The following is a 20,431-nucleotide window of genomic DNA, read 5'->3' as shown; positions in this document are numbered from 1 at the left end:
TGGACCATATAGGATTGGCAAAATATATTGGATCAAGATGGTGAAATGGGCAGGCAAAGTGATTTTCTGGAGGCTACAGCAGGGATAAAGCAGTTCTACCACATGCTTGCTTTTTTGACAACATTGCTCTTTCAATAAACAGCTATTGCAGAGTTTCAGAGATAATCAATAGCTATACAAAAGAGCCATTTGCTCCTAAATTGCTAAGAGCCAGACATGATGGGGATAGGGAGGAGTTCAAAATGTCCCATATGGGATGGGAATGAAAACTTGGTTTGTGGGCAGTGAAGAACAAGCTGCTGTAACTCTGAGCAGAGCCAGAGAGCTCTGGATCCTAGCGTGGAGCATATCTGTGCAGGAATTCAAGGAGTGACAAGAAATATCCACAAGAGGAAAAAAGAGCAGCCTGTACCAGGAAAAAGCTTGTCCTTCAATTAGTCTGCTTATAGTTGCATGTATATATACACTAGTGCAAATATTCAAATCAGAACATTTTAAGGTGGTCCCTCAGCTACTCCTGGTTAGGCTTGGACTGTCATAAATCCAACATGTATATTAACAACAAGCATATACTCTCCTTAAATTTCTATTAATCTTCTCATCAACTTGAATGGGTATTAATGCAGGCTGGTAATACTGTGTTTGTTGGTTCTCGTGTTTACTTAGACACCATGTGCAAACAGTCAGAGCAGAGATACTACAGTAGAGTTCAGTGCATAATTTCAAATAATTTCTTCAAAAGTACAACACTTGCAAAGAAGCCCATACCAAAAATTGTGTGCATTTCTTCATGTCAATAAAGGACTTCAGCATCTTATCAGCATACTCAGAAAATTAGAATTGTCCATGATATTTTTTTATTTCACAGCTATGCCATTACTATATTTATCAACAGAACAAAGAGCCTGAGTTTGCTAAGCACCATGTGAGCATTTGCACTGCAGAGAGACAAGCAAATACTGATGTAACTACAGCCACGTTGTCTTAGCATCCATTCTAGGCAATCTAAGTAATAGGTAGATCAGAGGAAGAATAATATTTACATTAAAAATATTTATATCACTGAGAGTAAAAAAAAAAAATAAAATCTTTGGCTCAAGACAGATGGAAAGAATTGTTACTATAAACTGAGCACAAGAAGAAAAATACATCTCAGAAGGAATTGTGCTTCACAACAGGGAAAAACAGTAGCACATACTTTCTTCTGCTATATGTATATGGGCGGCAGAAATGACCTTTTTTAGGTCAGTTGCTAGGTGTGTAAAATCATCTTCTCCTCAGAAAGTTTGCACACATTCATTCATCTGGGTTTTTGTATGGCACTGTTAAAATGTCTTTGCTGAGCATCTTCACGAAGAGGCTGAGTAATACAGGTTCCTGCTGCTTCTCCTCGGGTGGTCATAACCAGAGACCAGAACAGCCCAGGGAGTGCCTGCGTGCAGTGGCCCTGATGCATCATCCTTCTGCACCCCAGTGCTGCCCTCTGAGCAAAACAGCCTCAAGCACACCGCAAGGAAGCATAGAGGAGCAGAAACAATGCCAAGTGTCTCAAAAATCCATTAACTCTCTTGACTCTGGTGGACTTGTAAAGTTCTGCCCAGGCCTTTTCAGCTGAAAGCTCTCCTATACACAGATTGAAACCTGCACTCTGCTGACACGATGCCCATTGCTTCTGACATCTCTCAACATCGGTGTCTGTATTGGTGCATTGTTTCCCAGAGGTTATGGCAAGCAGAAATGCAACAGAAGGAAAATGATAATTTTTAGGCTGTTACATCCATGCATCATATTTTATAAATTATATTTTATAGCATGTTATAAAACACTTTATATCATATATACTTTTAGATATAGTTACGTATAACATATTGCTACACTGTGAGGACACAAGAACTACCTCCCGTGAGGTATGGCTGTTCTCATCAGCTGCAGATGGTGTTTAGATTTTACCCTTTCTATAACTTTTATAGATGTACACTTTTATCAGGCCTCACCCTAGAAGCTGGAAGGGTCTTGGTCCCCTGTGAATCATGGTTTCCTCTTCTCTGAGTCTTTCTTTACTGACATGTGTACCCTTTAGCGAAAGCAACAAGGGAGCCAGCCAGCAGATAGGAGTGAGTGGTCAAATGTGAATGTGTTTGTCTTATTTGAAGGAGAGAAGAAAAGCAAAGAAAGGACAATGAGGAGACGGTGCATGTGGGAATAATGTTTTAATGGGAACTAGGGTGATACAACTGGAGAAATAACCAGTGGAGCTGGGGTGGTGAACAGATGGGTCCACCAGGGACACAGGACTGAAAGGATGCAGCAAGCAGTAGGAAGGAAGGAAAAGAAAGAGAAAAGGTGGAAGAAAAGGAATGGACAAGGAGATGGGCAGGCTTGGTTTAGAGCTTGTTTTTCTGTCCTCTGCTCTCCTGCTCTGTATCAGCAGAAAACAGTATCAGTGTGCTGGGGCTGAGGAGCTAGCTCAGCTCTAGCATCAACATTCCTCTGTTGGCTGTGGCATTTCTCCAGCTCCCTGATTGCTCAATGACCTTTCTGCTTTTGAGAGTTTGTCCCAACATGGTTGCTGCTTGTCAGAAGAGCAGTCAAACCCTGAACAATTGCTGGGGGTGCCACAGCCCTCCAGCAGCCACCACCAAACCTCACCACTGAATTTAAGAAAAGATTGGTCCCTTGGACAGTGCATTGGAGCCTACACAGCAGCAGGTACCTAATCTCCCTGTAGGGTAGGTGGGATAAGGGGTGCTAAAATAAGCAGGGAAGGAATCTCTCCACAGGTATGTGTACAGGCTTCCTGGTGGCCCAATGCATTTCACTTTTTGGTGCAGCATCCAAGCTTGCTGAAGTTTATTGTGTTTTTGGCATGGCCCCTCCAGAAGCAGCTGTAAATTTTAATAAGGATATAAAATAAATAACCAGCACCTGCCCAAGTTTCTACTGTGGATAACCGCTTCACCTGGAGGTTACAGAGCCCACCTTGCACCAGCTGGCTGCAAGGCTTTTCTCATGGCCACTCTGCTACAACACAAAGGATTCAGGTTTGCTGCTCAGCTGGCTTTGTAAATTGGAGACAAAAAAAAAAAGAAAAAAAAGAAAAGTTTTACTAGCCTGTACAAGGAGGGCTGAAACCTCTTCAGGGCAAATACCTTTCATGAATTTTTTTTTACTTCTCTTCATTCAATATGAAAGTGGAGGTAAAACCCATGCCCTTTTCTAGGCTCCCTGACTTCCCTCTCAACGCTGCTAGGTAATTGAATGTGTATCCCCACTGCAATGGCATGTGTAGGAGCAGCACACAAACATCCTCCTTCCTTGGCAGCTGCTGGCGTGGGTGCTGCATAAAGCCAAGCGTGCGTTTGGGTTATGCACCCGTGCTAACCCAGCCAGCCTTTAGGGGCACTCTAAAGTCATCTCTCAATTGCTCTCCCTTTATTCCTTGAGCCTCTCCTAAGCTACAAATAATGCAGCCCACAGTACAGCTGAGCTGCTGGCATCTGTTACTAAACTGAAATGAATTTTCATGTGCATAGCTGCAACATCTCAGCGAGCTGTTTTTCACAGAGCTGGCCACACCTGTGTTGCTTTTCTAGTCTCTGAGTGCATACCTCCGCATACAGGGCTTGGTGTGGAGGGGAACCACATGCCTGTCCTGTCTCAGGGCTGAGGGAAGAGAAAACAATAGCAATGGTGAAGCAATGACACAAAACCGTGCTTAACCGCTTCACCGGGAGGAGCAGAAACCTTTTTTCAGTTGACAGTGCTTGGCCAAGAAACCAAGGCAATTGTGCTGCTTATTGCTGTAAGCACAGGTGCTCCAAGAGGAGAGCCAGGCTCTGCTGGGGTGGGTTAAGCTACCAGGGTCTTTACTCAGCCAGTCAGGGAGATAAAGGGACTCAGTAAGATCTGCCGGGTCCTCTATGGAGCGTGTTCAGGAGTGAAATGGGAACTTTCAGACCAAAGAGTTCAAGTGCAAGCAGGTGAGAGGAGAGTAAGAAGACTCCTAGCTCTTTCACCTCCTTGGTGAGTGGCCAGGGGGCTGAGTTCAGACCAAAGATTTTTTTTTCCACCTCCATTTCCCAAAGGAGTGTCAAGCAATGTGGTGCTCCTCTGTGAGGGCAAGCATCTGAGACATGCTGATTCACCAATTTCCAGCTGGTGGCTAGCCCTCTCCTGGGGCAGGGCGGTGTGGCCTGTGAAGCTTTGAGGTTGTAACCTCATGCAGGCTGGAGACATCTGCTTGAAGCAGACTGGAAGAACCTGGCCTTGGAAGATTCATATTTCTAAATGTCTGCAAACAAGTGTGGGCTGTAAATACCATGGGGGCAAGAAGCAGAGTATTAAGGTCATATGAGAAGGTGATACTGGAATGAGATAAAACATGCTTCTAAAACAGGGAAAAAGCAGGCAATGAAAAAAAAAAAAAAAAAAAAAAGACAAATTAAAAACCACTGACATAAATTAGTACACCAACTTGGTGTTTCTTTGGGAAGGAAAGGACTCAGCCATATAACTTTGGCAATTCCAGATCAAAGCTCTCCACAAAACCTTCTACATCCAGAGCAGGCAACAATTTATTAACTCAGAATAAAGGTTGTTGTTTTTTACAGCTCACCATGTTTAGCTGAAGAAATCCTGTGGCCAATACTTGAATTGCTGGCCTTGATTTGTTTAATGTAGCAGGGTCTAACCTGGTCCTAAATCAGGCAGATGTAAAATATGAATACACAGCTCTCTTTCTGTTCATATGCATGTACACTTCTACAGTAAACAACAGATGGAGTTGTACAGACTTTTTCCTCTCTCCGTATATTCTTCAGCTGGCACTGGAATGTAACTTTTGCCTGGTGAAAGGAATGTTTTCCCTTCCTATGTATCCAGGAAGATTCATATAGATTTCCAGAGCAACTCATTCAGCATCATGCCTGAATCTCATTTACAACTATCGATTAGTGATAATGTATTCCCAGTCATTCCAGTCATGGAAGCTTTTCCTTTTCAAAGATGCTAATTAAGTTTGCTGCTCTTGATTATCAGTTGCACTCTGTAAACAACACCCTTTTGGAAATCATAAGATGTTCAATGCCAGCTTTCCTCTTTGAGGGTGAGCTGTTCAAAAAGGATGAGCTCTGCAGAAAGACTAAACTAAGAGGCACCAAATTGCTCATCTCTGGAATCCCTTTTCAGATCCTGCAGCAGACCTGAAATCAAGCACTTTTTTCACTGTCAGCACTAGCCACATGTAGATACACGGAGACATCCACAGATGTTACACCTGGTTGTAGCACCACTGCCAGTGTTTGCTAAGAAATTAAGCCAATGCTGAAAATAAACCAGGTATTAGTTAGTGATTTCCCACTCTCCTGCAGCAGAAGGGTGCTGTTCATGGCTGTGGCATATAAGTAAGTGGTCCCATTTCTTGGTTTACATCTAGGTTGCTGACATTTGGCAGTAGTTATGGGTGTAGGAACAACATTAAGGGCAGAGGTTCTGGATTGGGATTTAGTGTGCACTTCCTCATACCTTCTCTGCTTGTGTTGGTTTACAGAGGCCAGATGCAAGACTTTGCACATCTTGCAGAGGGAGTCTGTTCCCCACCCTGATTCAAAGTTTCTCATTCCTTCCCTTGCAAGTTAATTTTCTGAGGTTATTCTGAATGGGTGTAGTTTAACCTGCTGCCCTAAAAATCCCTTATAGTGACTAAGAAGTAGGAGTAAGACATCCATGGGGTCAAGCATTTTAGCCAGCACTCTTTTGCACTGCAGTAAAAGGCACGTGGCTTTGTGCTTTTGGAAAGATGGACCCTGAATGTTAAGTCTCAGTTGCCCATAAGAGAAGAAAGACTTCCACACTTTCTGGTTTTGCTCTGGGGCCAAAAGCTTCATGAGGGCTAGACACATACTGAGTCTGAGCAGAGATCAGATTCATCCCTACTGGCAAGCCCAAGTCTCCCTGAATTTGGTGTTCAACTTTCTGTGTAGTAAGCATCAGAGGGGTTTGTTGCAGTTCTCTGCTTGTGAATCTGCCATTTTAATACCACGTGTAACACCTCAGATTTTCAGCTCTGAGAGATGCAGCACAAATTATTGACATACAGACCCATGACTTCTTTGTGCCTTTTATACCAGGTTGATTTGGGTTGTCAGTCAAGCAAAAGCAAAATACAGGCTTTGCAGCTGAGCCAACCCCCACTCTACATACGCATCCGTTACCTTTTCCCTTTGAGTGTTTACTCTGATTAAGTCTTTCCTGTTTTCCTCATAAGTTCTGAATACTTGTATATTTTCCTTATTCATGCTGATTAATGTTCTTTTTTCCACTGACACATCAGTGTGTATGCCACAGACATCATTTCTATTATGCCTCTTTCTTCACTACAGAAATGGCATGAGTATTTCTCAGTTTGTGGCGTACAACCCGTCATGCAGAGCTAGTAGGGGCTAAAGAACTGGTCTTTAAACCTGACACTGTTCTCCCTGCTTATAATGCTGTTACTATCCCACTATGAAAAAAAAAATAAAAATAAAAATAAAAAAATAGAACACTGCTGGGAAGCAGCATTTCTCCCAAGTGCAGTTATCTCCAGAAAGCATGTGTGTGTAAGAGCTGATGATCTGGACAGAGGAGGCTATGTTGTCCTCAGGCATGGTGCTGCTTACTTGAGGTCTGTGTGTTCTTGTTGCAAGGACTGTAGATCCACACAGCTGTCTGAGTGCTCTGAGGATACTGCTCAGGGTCCTTCCTAGGATCAAGCTAAAGGCACCTTGTACCACAACAGACTCTGCCTTTCATCAGAGAGGAGCCCAAATCCATGGGTTTCAACATCTTAACATGGGAAACAGATGAAATCCTTCACCTAAAGATAATCCATTCACCCCCTTCAGACTGAAGCACCAAGCTGAGCCCATAATGTTTGCTGGATACTGAGTGCAAACATAAATGCACCATCATGTACACCACAGTACCAAACCTTTCCTCCCTCTTTACCACTTAGCTCTCCCTGCTCAATGCCCCCATTTGTCACCTGAATTAAACTGTTTTCTGTGCTCACCAAGAGCAAGTTTGGTCCCTGATCACAGTGTCTCTGCAGGAAAGATCACTCGCATCTTTCCCCTGTTCTCTCAGAAACGTGACTGCGCACCCTACTGACACCAGCTGAAATCCCACCAGGCACAGACCAGACTTCTTTTGTAGGTGTGCACCCTCCTCCCCTGCAGTATCGAATGGTTCTGCTCAGAATGTCTTCCATTTCATAGTGGGACATCGCCATAAACAAGGCGAGGTGGATCTACTAGTTTTAATGACCATTATTCTTGGTGTGGAATCCAAGCAACACATGGGACACTACATGGTTTTCATAACCCAGACAGCCCAGAGGCCAGGTACATTTAGGTTTCTGAGTGACAGAATCTCCCCTTTTGCTTCTTGTGGTCCCTGGGAAAACAGGGCTCTGTGTACGTCCACTGTGAAGAACTACACATGACAAACCAACTCCCAGCTACACAACCATTTTTTCTCATTTTGGCAATGTTTTAGCAGATCCTGGTCATCAGAAAACTACTTGGACCAAGAAACAGCAATACTAATGGCTCATTTTACACCACCTCTATTCTGCCTTGAACTCCATTTTCTTTCGTATTTATTCTCTACAGCACTCCTGATGCTGTAGTTGTTTATTTGGTGGCTTAATTGTTGTGGCTGTCCTTCAAACTATAGCCTGAAATCTGCTAAGAAACCAGGAAGAAGGGAATTACAGGGTTTCCTTACCAGGTGTCAAATGACAATTAAAACACATCCTTTTTAAACTGGGCTAGAAGAAAGGGACATTATTGAATATTTAGCAGGCTTACACAGGAAGAATGTAAGGACTTTGTATATGTATGTGCGTGCAAATGTGTACTCTGATGGATTTATTGCTGTTTAGAACATTATATGGCATGCTGCCCAAAACTGATGTGATATTAGTGCTTTTGTTTCTCAGGCCAAATTTGCATGTCTGTTGTATCTTGTTACTAAAATAGCAGGTGTTTCTCATTGTCCCTTGGCAATTTTGGTGGTATGGTATTTAACTAAAAAAATAAAAATAAAAATAAGGGGTGCAAACCAACTTTCAGTTTGTATTATGATTTTAATTTTTGCATTGCTGGCTCCTATGCAAATAGGCAGCCTAAAGGAGATAGTGAAGACTCTAGCTGCCTACCAAATAAATATTTTCCAGTGAGGTCTATGATGACTAGGTAGTTTACTAATGAATATATACAACATGGAAACTGTGCTCCTGGGTATTTCTGCTACCTCTGGTACCCTAGCAACGTTACCTCAGCCTTTAAACCTAAAGATTGCAGCTGAAAGTGGTATAAAAATGAGTGAAAGGAATAAAACAACCTCCTGTGGATATTAATGTCAGGTAAATGTCCCTGTGCTGTGTAACATGGTACTTTCTTGCTGAACACTGCTGAATGATCCACAGTTTTCCTGCCACAAATAGGAATTCAGTATTTTAGCTGGTTGTATCAATTTTTCCGGTACTAGACAGGGCTTTTACACAGGGCCTAGGAGACTCTCAGTCTGCTTGCACAGATTTCAGTGGAAGAAGGGCAATTTACACTTAAGGTTTGTGTTTTTATGCATTCTTACTCAGTGCCACATAGGAGATCTGTGTCTCTATCAGCTCTACCCAAGTCTCTAAATGTTGGCAGCTAGGTGTCAATTCCTTCTCTCTTTAGCAAATTGCTGTTATTACCACTTTTAGAAGGAATGGAAGAAAAGTCAGGGGAAAAAAAAATGTCATCAGAATAGGGTAATCTAATGTTTCATTTGCATAACTTGTTTTAATGACAACAGTAGTCTGACGTGAATGCAGCAGAATTTGAAGAAATAAACCAGAAGGGAAGGTTAAAAGGGACACAAACAAGTAAAAACAACAACAAAAAGCATATAGCTAGAAAGTAAGAAATAATAAATCTAAGCAAATGCTGAGTGTGCATATGCAAGTGCATGAGCATATGTGCATGTGCATGTCTGGAAGCAAACTTTTCTTGGAAGTACAAACAATTCATGACAAAATTTCCACAGTTTTGGGCCAGTGCACAAAAAAAGAAATAATAAAAATAAAAACAAGTATGTTTACGATCACCTCAAGTTGCAAGTAGTCTACATGCATTTACAGACTTATCCACATCAAATGAGTTGCCTTACTCCACATATACTTAGTGTTTTCATTGTCATAAATGTTTAACTACTGTCCAGCTCATTTGAAAGAAATAAAACCTCTTTCTTCCCATGTATTTTGGTGGTGTTGACTTCTACACACTCCCATTTTCCAGTCTCCTCCTCCATCATATGACTAGCAAAATGCACCAGGCTATACAATAGGTACTCTGGAAATGTTGCTGAGCAATTCACTTAGGAAGAAAGAAACATAGCAATAAACCCCCACTCACCCAGCTTAACAATATAATTTCATCAGAACAGAATAATTCAAGTGCCTTTATTAGTGAGGTATAAACATACATGGGTGTACTAATCAGTCACAGGAACGGGGAAGGAAAAGAAGACACCTTTCTGTTGATTTCTAAATTCATTAAGCATGAGTGTGGCCTTGACTGACCTCAGTGGCAAATGATGTTTTCACTTCAATAACTATTAAAAATAAAAATCCTGGGAAGAAAACTTGAGATGAAATGGTATTTTTGAAAGATCTCTCTCTGAAAAATTCACCCCATATCAAATTGTTCCATTGCAGCAGAACAAAATATTTTGTATTCTTAAAATTTTTATATTAATTTGGAGAAAACGTGAAGTGGATTGGAACTACAGTTCCAAGCAGTGCTTCTTAAAATCACTAAAGTTAGGTCATTTCTATTTGGACATTAAGGGGTTTCCTTTGAGAAAGAAACTAGGCAGTTTGACAGACTATGAGGAATTTGAGGTTGTTCATTATTCGCATACTCCAAGAGAGCAAAATCTGCCCTTTTTCAATCCACAACAACTTGAGGCTGCAACTCTTTGACTTCCCTCTACTCTAAAGCATTCTCAGCAAGTGCCATGAATCTTTTGTCCTTGCACTACCAGAAAGTAGGGAAAAATTTCCCAGGTGGGTGCTTGAGAGTTAGACCCCTGAATCTATATTTAGACATATTAATTTCACAAGCAACCCAAGCTGTCAAGACCCTGAGAAGAGCAATCCTTTCCTGTCTGTTTGAGCATGGTTGCTTTCTCCTTGTCCTCTGCCTTCTGATTGAACAAGCATTAATGAAGCCCTGCGCCAAGCAGAGTTGAGGAAGAGCAAAAATATGTCACTTTAGCCTGGATCAGTGGCCTGGTCATTCACGTGGGAAATGGTGACAGAAAAGCAGGAGCAAGGAGCTGTGGATAAGGAAGGGCTACGTCTCTTTGTGCAAATACTGGACAATGTTTCACAGAAGTATGGTCCAACAAGCTGTGAGCAGCTACAGCTCATTTTGAAGGTAACTGTTTGAAGTCTCAGATAACTGAAAGTATTCCTCTGAGCTCAAATTTTATGGATCCTTTCTTTTTTTCCTTTTCATTTTTGGGAAAAAAAAAAAAATATAGATAGTGGTATACATAAAAAATAGAAGGGGAAAAAAAAAAAAAAAAGACAATATTGCATCATATTACTGATATAAATCATGGCAATAAAAGGAGGTTTGAGTTAAAGTAATGGAGAATCTAACCCCGCATGTTTCTGGTTAAAGTACATGCCAAATCACATCTTAAGAAGTGAGTGTTGTTAGATAGCGACAAGATCAATGTGAGTGCTTAATGCTTGCTTTCTGTACACCCTGTGCATTTTATTATGTGAAGCCCCTAGGGTCCTCAGTACCATCTAGTAACAGCATGAAGCATGGATAGATATCCAAGGCTTTTGGCTGTCCTAGAAGAAAGTACCAACCCACGGGTTTTGCTTTGGAAAGTGGACAAAGTGCAGGTTCTAGAATAACTACCAATACAACTGGTTGACTGCCAGCTTCCAACAGCTGTTTCCAGTTCCATTGTCTGTAGTATAGTGATAGTAAAAAATACCCATTCCTGTAATCATTACTGATTTTTTATGGTTATATCCAGTACTGAAGCTTCTAAAATGAAAGTGTACATCTAAGAGATGTTACAGAAATCAGGGTGAAGGAAAAGTGAGGTATATTTTTAGTTAATCTGCACATATTTTTGCAGAAATGCATAATAAGAAATGTATTGTTTTTTTCTTGAATAGATCTATTTTACAAACAATTTACATGACCTTCTTGTTCTTGGAAGTCAGTTGTGAATAACAAGTATAAAAGGTGTTCCTGATAACATTTGAAATGCTAATTGATACCTAGGCAACTACAGCTCATCAAAATAGTTTTTACATGTTTTGCTTTTGTGTGTATGTGCATGTTTGTATGTCTTCCACAGGCTGGAACAAGAAATACAGAAATTAGAAAGTGAGGAATCCCAAATATCTGCCAAAGAACAAATCATTTTGGAGAAGCTAAAGGAGACTGAGAAATCCTTTGACAACTTGCAAAAGGTATTTACAAAAAAAAAAAAAAAAAAAAAAAAAAAGACACTTGGGGCATAGATTGAAATCAAGGTAGACTGTTAGAAGTGATTCAAACCAGCAGTTATAATTCAGCATTTACAGGAAGGTTGTGGCCAGTTACAGAGCATTCAACTCAAACCAGGATGAACAAGAGCAGAAGAGATATAGAAGTGTCAGACCTACTTTGGGTGCATTATTTGCATTTCCCCTTCCCATTCCAACCTTTTCGAAAAGGGGTTTCTCCACAGCTTATCTGCAGGGAAACCATGTGAGCTTTCGGCACCACTGAAAGATAAACAGGATGCCTGGAAGTCATCTCAAAGTGCCACAGATACCACTTCTGAATGGTATTGCCTACAAAAAACTGTGAATGTTCTCCTTTCAGTTACACCATGTCCCTCTCCCTTGGCCCCTAATTGCACCCAAACCTGAGGAGCCACAGCCCTACGTTCCCATTTAACAATGACAAAGAGCCTTATGAGCAGTCATAGCAGAAAAAATCAAGACTTCATGCAAATTTTACCCAAAATATGAATGTTTTAACCAATCTTCCTTTTTTTTTTTTTTTTTCTCTCTTCACAGACTTTTGCACACCAGGATGGTGGTAAGTGCCTTTTTATTTCTGTTTTGTTTTGAGGTTAGCAAGAGTTGTTACATAGCTTTGTTGCAAAAGTTTACAGAATGGGGATTCCTCTGTTAATTGCATGCTTCTGATTTATTGCTAGAGACATTACCTTGTCCTGTGGTGTTGCTATAGTGCAAGTACAAATGTCACTGTTCCTATGGGGCAGTATTCCTTTGGTAGAGCTCCAGCTATTTTTATGTGCATGCAAGGGAAAAGAAAGTCATGTGTGACTTGAAATAGACATCATACAAATTCCATTTTCACCTACTCATGATAAATCCTCTCCCCTGCATGTGTTCATACTATTCATAACCTGTTAAATACAATGTGGAATATTCCTCATTTGCAAGAACAACTTGCTTTTGATTAAAATTAGATTATTTCACTAATGAATGATATTTTCTGTGTGATGATGTCACAGAAGGAAATCCTTGCTTAGGTGCATGAGGATGTAGTAACTCCTGGTTTATGAACTCAGTGTTACACTATGTGTGATCAGTCTAAATACTGAGAAATAAATGTATGTGTCTGGGAGAGCATAAACGTGGCTGGTTGCCCAAGAGCTAGATAAACCCTTGCAGTGCATCTCCAGGACCCTTAGGACCCAGGAAGGACAGCATGCTGCTGCACCTGCAGATAAATCAGTACTCTAGACACTTATTTTCGGGACCTATCTTTGAACTGACAAGATGTGAAATGCTGAGGCCACAACTAGGTCCTCCAGCTACTGACAAAGCCATGTCCATCTGTACTTTAAGCATAGACAGGGAATATGTAGGATGATCCTACCATATAGGACACAGTTGAAGGTTAACATACAGTGTATGAGATGATTCAGATCTGTTTAGAGGAGTTTCTTTTGGGGGGTATTAATATTACCTAGTAAGTAGGTTTTCTTTTTAGCTCAAAGATCTAGTTCAGAAATTTTCACTCCAATTAATAGCATAATTCATGGTTTAGGCTAATTCCAGTTGCCAAAAAACACAGAAGTCCCAGGTAGGATACTCCTTTGTAAGAATTCATGTTTCCTCCTTCACGAAGCATTTGAAGTTGGCTATCAAAAAGCAAATAAAGTTCCAGAATGGCAAATATCTTGTGCCTGTGCAGAGTTTCATTATCACTGGTAAGTTTCCAAAACAGGAATCAGTGCCTACAGGAATTAGCACCCAAAGTTGACAGGAACTTTTGTGACTCCTGCAAGACATAGACTGCCTCTTTTTGGGTGTTATGATAAAACAGGAACCAAAGAAAACCCCAGTTAGCACATGTGAAGCCATAGTTTCCCATAGGGACTCTTCCCATAGCATACCTACTTTGTAGTACTTCACTGGGCTCAAGGGGAACCTCACTACACTCCAGATTTTGCCTGATTTCAGCAGATCTCACCCTCACGGACTGAGCCAGAAGGACAGTTTTTGATTTCTGCAGGGCTAACAGAAAACTGCAAAATAATGTCAAAGGCAACAGACTGCTGACAGCATAATGTGTAAGCAGAGGGAGCAGGGGATAGAGATAAGTTAAACCAGTACCTCTTCTCTTCCAGCCCCTCTGTTTACATGTCTTATCCCTTCTTCTTGACAATCGGTCCTGCTGGGCTGAGGTGGGCCTGGGTCATCCTTTAGACAGTTTTATGAAGAAGCAAACTGTACTCTGATGCTCTAAAGAAGATCGAGGCTGCTGGCCATCCTGTTGACCCAGGCCTGCCCCCCACTGTAGATATGGCATGGCCATCCATCTCCATGTTGAAAAAACAGAGCTGGTCCTCTGTTTACTTCTGTCCAACAACAGTCTGTGGGGGTAGCTGATCACAGTAAGAAGTGGACACATACATTGCTAGCTGTGAGCAGTTTGATAACATAGTTTTCTTCCTTTCAAAAATATGTAAGGCTTGCTTTGTTGTAGCAGACCTGTCATCTGTCTGTTAACCATCTGTATAACACATGCTGCAGGGAAAAATGGGAGGAGTCATTTCATAGTACAGGAAAGCTGAATAAAATACATACACAAACCTACACATACATGAATTACTGCCATATCCTAAAAGACTTTGAGTCCATAAATCTCATATTAGTTTGCTGTGGTCCGTCTGTCCCTCTAGTCTATACATGATGATGGCGCAGAAAGTGGTTTACCTCACCACTGCATCCCTGTGCATGCTTTTGTGCTATATATATGGTAGTGATGGTGTTTCAGCTACAGAGAGCTCAGACTCCAGAGGGTCCAAGTGAAGGCAATGAGGAAAGGGGAGAAGTTGTGATGAGCAACAGTGACCAGCCAAGTGGCTCTCAGTGTCCTTCCCACCCTTCCCAGGAAATGACTGCATTAGGCAAAGAGCATTTCTGAGCTTGAGATCACCCAGGCACACTAAACAAATCCCACATTTTCCAGGGAATGAACTCATTTTGCCTTCACAGATAACCATGTGAAATAAAGCAGCTCTTACTCCATGTCTGTGTGTGTTTGTGGCTCAATGTGCATTGGCTCAATGTGCATATAAAATCAAAGCCCCATTAAGATCTGATGTGGCTCCCTTGGCTGCTGTACTTGCCCTTGGGTGAGTTCATCCCCTGCAACTTTCAGCTGTCTGTATGCAAACTGCACGCTGCCACTTCAGCCAACACACAGAAGCCACAACTGCAGTAAGTACAGACTACACAAACCTCGGTTTGCATCCAGCGTGTGTTAGCATATATTTGGCAAATATGTGGCTCTGGAAACCTGACCTGGATAGTGTATTTCACAGCGCCTTGCCTAGAGGCTCGTCTGGTTTCCTCTGCTCCAATCTGGATCAGCACTGCTGCCCAACAGCAAAGCAGAGGAGCACGTCCTCAGAGGAGCAGAAAGCAGATTTTCGTAGGGTGCTTTCCATGTGTCTTACAGAACCTGTTCAATGACTGTTTTTCACTTGTATGATTTTAATCAGGAGTTGGACTAGGTGATAACTACGGGCCCTTTCCAATTCAGGATATTCCATGATTCCATGCTTCTGAGTCGAAAACCCAAAAGATAAGCAATTTTTTAATCAGACCTGCATCTGTGAGAATGCATGGCTGCCACAGCTACGGCAGCACCAGCCACCCAGCTACATTCAGAGGCAGGCCACACAGCTCTTAGCAAAACTGCCTGCTTAGCCTTGTGCTCCTGGTCTTACAAATGTGGTGGGGATGTCACAGTCTCTGTTCCCTCTGACCAAACCCTCAGCAGCCCCAGATGGCTTCACAGGGGGAGCAGCCCTGCCCTGGGGGCCGATATGTACAGAAGGCCTTAGGCACTCGTTTTAGTGGTAGTCAGACATTTTAAAGATAATCCAGTCCTTGGAAAATGGGCTCATCTGGCATCTGGTCATGAGCCTCTGTGTAGGAGCTGTTCTGAGCAGTTCTGAAGCTTTGGTTTTGTGTAAGCACCCTTGAAGGATTATTGGGTCCCGTAAGTGTTCCCAAGCACTTTGTTTGTCTGATCATATGGAGAAGTGCCATAATCCTAAAATGCAGTTTATTTTAAGCAGTACAAAAAGCCACAGGATATGTTTTATGGCATTCTTATATATTAATAACTCATCAAAGGTTGAAACAAAGGTATTGAATGGAGTCAGTTCAAATGCTTTGATTTACGTTCTGTCTTACTCCCCATGTGAACAAAATGCTAATCGTGTCTCAGTCGCTCCTTGTAAAATTGCTCTCTTATTATTGCTTTTAGAGGTGCTAAATGAAACAGACCTTGTTGCCAGTGAGAAAAAGGAAAATGAGCATGTTCTTTTCATCTGGGGTGACGGGGGTGAGGGGAAATAGGAACTGACAGAATGAATCGAGCCCCAACTCCTAGTCAAACATCCCATCTTTGATGTGTGGCACCACCATGTGCTTCAGAAGAAAGTATGTGAGAATCCCACCACCCTCACCCCCACCACAGCATCCCTACTCAGCGCAGTAATTAGAGATTTTCAGGATCCCTCAAGCAACTTTTTTTTTTTCTTAGTAACATCCAGAAAAGTTTCTAAACTGAGTCAACATTGGTGGCAGCTGACACTAACATGGGCATTGTTTCCTGACACAGGAGGCAAAACAAAACAAATCAAAACAAAACCCATACTAAGATCCACAGACATGAAGAGGATCAGAGTAAGAGTCTCGCCACCAAGCTGCAAAACTGACCTGGCTTTGGCGATGCTAATGGCAAGGTGGTCAGTTCAGTTCCTTGCACAGGCATTGCAGAGGAACATACACTTGCAATGAATTTTGCCTGTTGCATTGCTCTGGGATGAGAACAGCATCCTGGCTGTGCCTGCATATGCCCACAGATAACAAAAGCAGTCAGGCTGATTAGTGAAGCAACACATGTCTGTATTGATTATACCCAAGTGTGGACAGACACGTCTGTCTCTCAAGTCACTGGATGACTGTATGCTGAAAGTACCGTTCCAGCAGCACACTCAACTGGGTGAATAATTTCTAAATTTCTGCCATTTCCAGAATACAAAGTGCCTTCTTATTCTGGCCCAGAAACAGTTCCCACTTCTTACTTCTGAGAAATTACTTCAGTTTTCAATAATGGCCTGCTCATTTGCTGGTGATATTTCCCAGAATAACAACAACGAGCATTGTACCAATTTCTCATCAGAGGCAAGAAACCCTGCAAAAGAAAGCAGCTGTTACTGGCCACTGCTCAGTCAGCTGTGTCCTAAACAATTATTTCCCCCAGGCTCTAATGCTAAAAATAAAAAACTTTGAGGAAACACTATGCACTGAAAATATAAATGCTCATTTGCCAGGACTGCCATTTGCCCAGTGAAGTACGAAATAAAACAATATTTCCATGGCTGAGGTTTTTGGAATTCATCTGTTAGAAGCTGAACTTTTGCAACAACTTCCTAGCTTTCCTGAATGCATTTGTACTGCACCTCTCTGTCATTCTCCTCTGACACAGGAAGTACACAGAGGGAGGGAGAGGAGGCTTCTTACAAGGGGCTTCCTTCACTAAGTCATGTACATGAACTCCAGCTCCAGATGTGGAGTGTCTTCTGCAGGACTGTGATTGCCAGCCTACCACACCATGGCACATCTACGGCCACTGCAGGCTTTTAGGGCAGTAAAAGCATTTTTCTTGTAGCAGGCACAATTTTCCTGTCAAAAGAGCAGGTTTGGGGAGTAGAGGTGACACATCCTGCCTTTGCTAAGGGTATATCCAGGTGCAGTGTTTGGTTTTGGTTTTGGTTTTGTGTTTTGTGTGTTTGTTTTCTGGGATGAATATTAGCCCACTGGGAGCATCACAAGAGCATCTCCCTTTACCAGACGCAGTAAAGCAGCGACCAACATGGCATTTAGTTTTCTCTCTCCTTCATCATTTCACACTCTCAGCCTGCACTGATCTCCATATCTCACCTGCTTAGAGCAACAAGGGACACTGAGGAGGGCAGATTCTGCCTCTACCCTTCCACATGGACCAGGTCATATCAAGGGTTTGACAGCTTAATTATAAAATGTATCTGCAAAGTAGCCCTGGAGGAAAACGAATATTCTCTTTTAGACAAGATAGGACTTTATGTTTGAACAGAAATTTCACCTTTTCCATACAAAATTGAAAAGATTTCTTGTTGATAGGAAACAATGTGACTTTTTTTTCTTTTGTCTCTGTTTCTTGGTCAGTTACTTGCACATCTCTCCTCTGAGCTCCTCTTTTAATGTAGCCACTGAGTCTTAATGGAATGATATGTGCTATCAAGTTACATTTACCCATCCATAAAACATCTGCCAGTAAATATTTATAAAACTTCTTCAATGGCTTTCCTAAAGAACATATTTAGTTTGTGCTAAACAACCATAGGTAAGTCAGACCTTTAAGCTAATTCTGTACTAGTCTATGCTCCGTTAATGAACAGCTGCATTGAAGAACTGTCAGGAACTGAATAACTACTCAAGTTCACAACAGGCACCCTGTGCTATAGGCAGTATCTATATTTGACTTCATTATTACCTGTATTTTAGCTTTAACAACAAAGAAGCCAAATGTCAGTTCCATAATATGGGAAACAAACAGAGCTGTCCTGTCATCACTTTCAGCCAAAGCTAGCATTTTTAGGCTTTTATATGTCTATTTGAAATGTCATTTATTCTACGTATCACACTAGGTTTATTCCTTGTCTTCTCCCTCTATCCCCCAACATTTCCCACATTTAAAGGTCACAGACTTGATAAATCCAGAACCTCCTGACAAATAATTTTATGTGTTCAACTGACACAAGGTTTGAGTCATCTGGACCCATTCCCTCCTACCTCAGCTAGTCTATTGAACACCAATCACACGACAGTGACTTTGCACTTTGTTTGCTTTGATCCAATTATCTAGTACAAAGCTCCAGCAACTATTGTCAGGGCTGACAACGCTCTGCTGTCTAAGCAATGAAGCCACTGGGGCTCGTAGCACGAATCTAACTGTTTCCTGTTCTCTGACACCAGATGCAGTAAGTTACATTTACTCCCAGATCCCTGAACTCCCAACCCTCTATTCACGAACAGCAGAGCCAGTTCCTGGGCGGGACGGAGCAAGCAGAGTAGCTGGTAAGTCTCAAGGAGCAAAGTATTATAATACCAATCCAGTAGCCATGAACTCTTTTTTGTTATATTGCCTTAATTGGTCTGGAGTCAAGATATCATTTAAATGATAGGAAATGCCATTTGATTTGTATGTTGTAAATAAGTCAAGGTTTTCTGAGCACCAATGAGTACTAGCAAAATAATATATTTGAGATACATACAAGTAGCATAGGAAAGGTGTCTTTTTTTTCATGGAAACATTCAGTTCCTTCCAGCTCTGCTGGTACAAATACATGGTATCTCGGCTAAGGTTTTACCTCCCCCATTGTACCCAAGTAATTCCCATCAAGACATACAGGTACTCACGAGTCCCCATTCATGCTTCAAACCTTTAAGTCATTTGATATGGCTTTGTATGCCATTCTTTCTTCTCAGGGAAAAGGCTAAGGAGAATTATAATGACTGATTTTGTGCTTGGAACCATAGAGAGACTTTTTTAACACCTATTTTCCACATTGCGTATGTGTCCCAAATGTGACAATCTGATTGTTAAAAGCTGAATGTATTTCTTATTTTCAAGATCCTTCTTTTCTAAACGATCTATTCCCTATCAACATCAACTTGCTGGTGGCTACTTAAGATGTGCCAGGGACTGAGAATGAAAGGTGACTGTCTTGAAGAATGGGTTAATAAGCATAGCAAAGCAGTTTCTGCAGCTAAGACAGTGTGTAGCACTACAGGATATGTAATTTTGTTAAGAGGACCTGTTGCAAACCATTCCAAAAGCTTTCCTTCCACTAGTGCTTGCCCTGATCTGTCTACAAAGCAAGTTCTTCACTGTGTGTTTTATGCCATTTTGTCAACACCCAAAGAACAATCATTTCTTTCATTCCTGGATGACCCACAAGCCTTGTTCGTGTATTCCTCAATTAGAGTGTCTTGTGTGATCAATAGCTTAATGAGAAGGCACTAGCACATGTACTCAAGGGAAGACTACAAGCATCCATCTTAATACAAATTTAAAGACTATTGAGATTAAACTAAAAAAAAAAAAAAAAAAAAAAAAAAAGTCTCTGAATCTCAGTATTTACAGCACATAACAAGCAGAAGCCAGATTCTTTCCAATGCACATTGGGATCTTGTTGTCATGAAGCACTGCATCATGTTACACTGTAATTAAAGCTTGTACAGAGGACTTGTACCCATGAATACAGGCTGTCATCTTCAAATACTGCTTTCAGTTTCAACCCTATTGTCATATAGTTTTGTACTGTATTAATAGAGCCTATTTTGTAGTAAATAAGCTCTGCTTAAATAAAGACATTTTAGAAATCAACATTAGTTCAATTTTCAGCTACTTGGACAAGCTGAGCAGCTAGGTTTTCCTGCAGAGAACAAACATTATGCATGCCAGTAGATAAGCAAGGTTCTGTTATTCATTTTTCCGATGGCAATGTGCTTCATTAGTGAACAGCTTTCTAAGATACTCAGATATATTTATGCATTTATTAGCACAAGGAGCTTGAATGTGATCCCTGGGGCAGGTCATAAAGTACATGTTATATCAATATCCAAAAACATTGTTGCAAAATCATGACAGAAGAAAAGAAAATATTGTCAGTGGCAAATTCTTAAGCAAATTAGGCAAACAGCAAATACAAAAGGATATAATCACACTTTCACACTTGTTAACTTTCTAAATCAGATTAGTCATTAGCAGAGAGTCTTCCA

The 20,431-nt window shown here is 41.3% G+C and overlaps 1 protein-coding gene across 4 annotated transcripts in view; it reads left to right on the top strand.

Annotated features, from left to right (window-relative positions):
* PALM2AKAP2 (PALM2 and AKAP2 fusion) overlaps positions 1-20,431 on the top strand; it is a gene marked incomplete at its 5' end in the record, with an annotated part of 261,027 nt that overhangs the window by 97,715 nt on the left and 142,881 nt on the right. For all 4 annotated transcript variants that reach the window (XM_084305397.1, XM_084305396.1, XM_084305390.1 and 1 more), the window contains 3 exons: positions 11,419-11,533; positions 12,128-12,149; positions 18,623-18,724. In XM_084305397.1, coding sequence (XP_084161523.1) covers positions 11,419-11,533; positions 12,128-12,149; positions 18,623-18,724 — 239 coding nt within the window. The remainder of the gene's footprint in view (positions 1-11,418; positions 11,534-12,127; positions 12,150-18,622; positions 18,725-20,431) is intronic.

The sequence above is a fragment of the Netta rufina genome (genome assembly GCF_964035555.1).
Source record: "Netta rufina genome assembly, chromosome: Z".
Lineage (NCBI taxonomy): Eukaryota > Metazoa > Chordata > Aves > Anseriformes > Anatidae > Netta > Netta rufina.
Note: the sequence above shows the minus strand (reverse complement) of the source record. Positions and strands in the feature narration are given on the sequence as shown.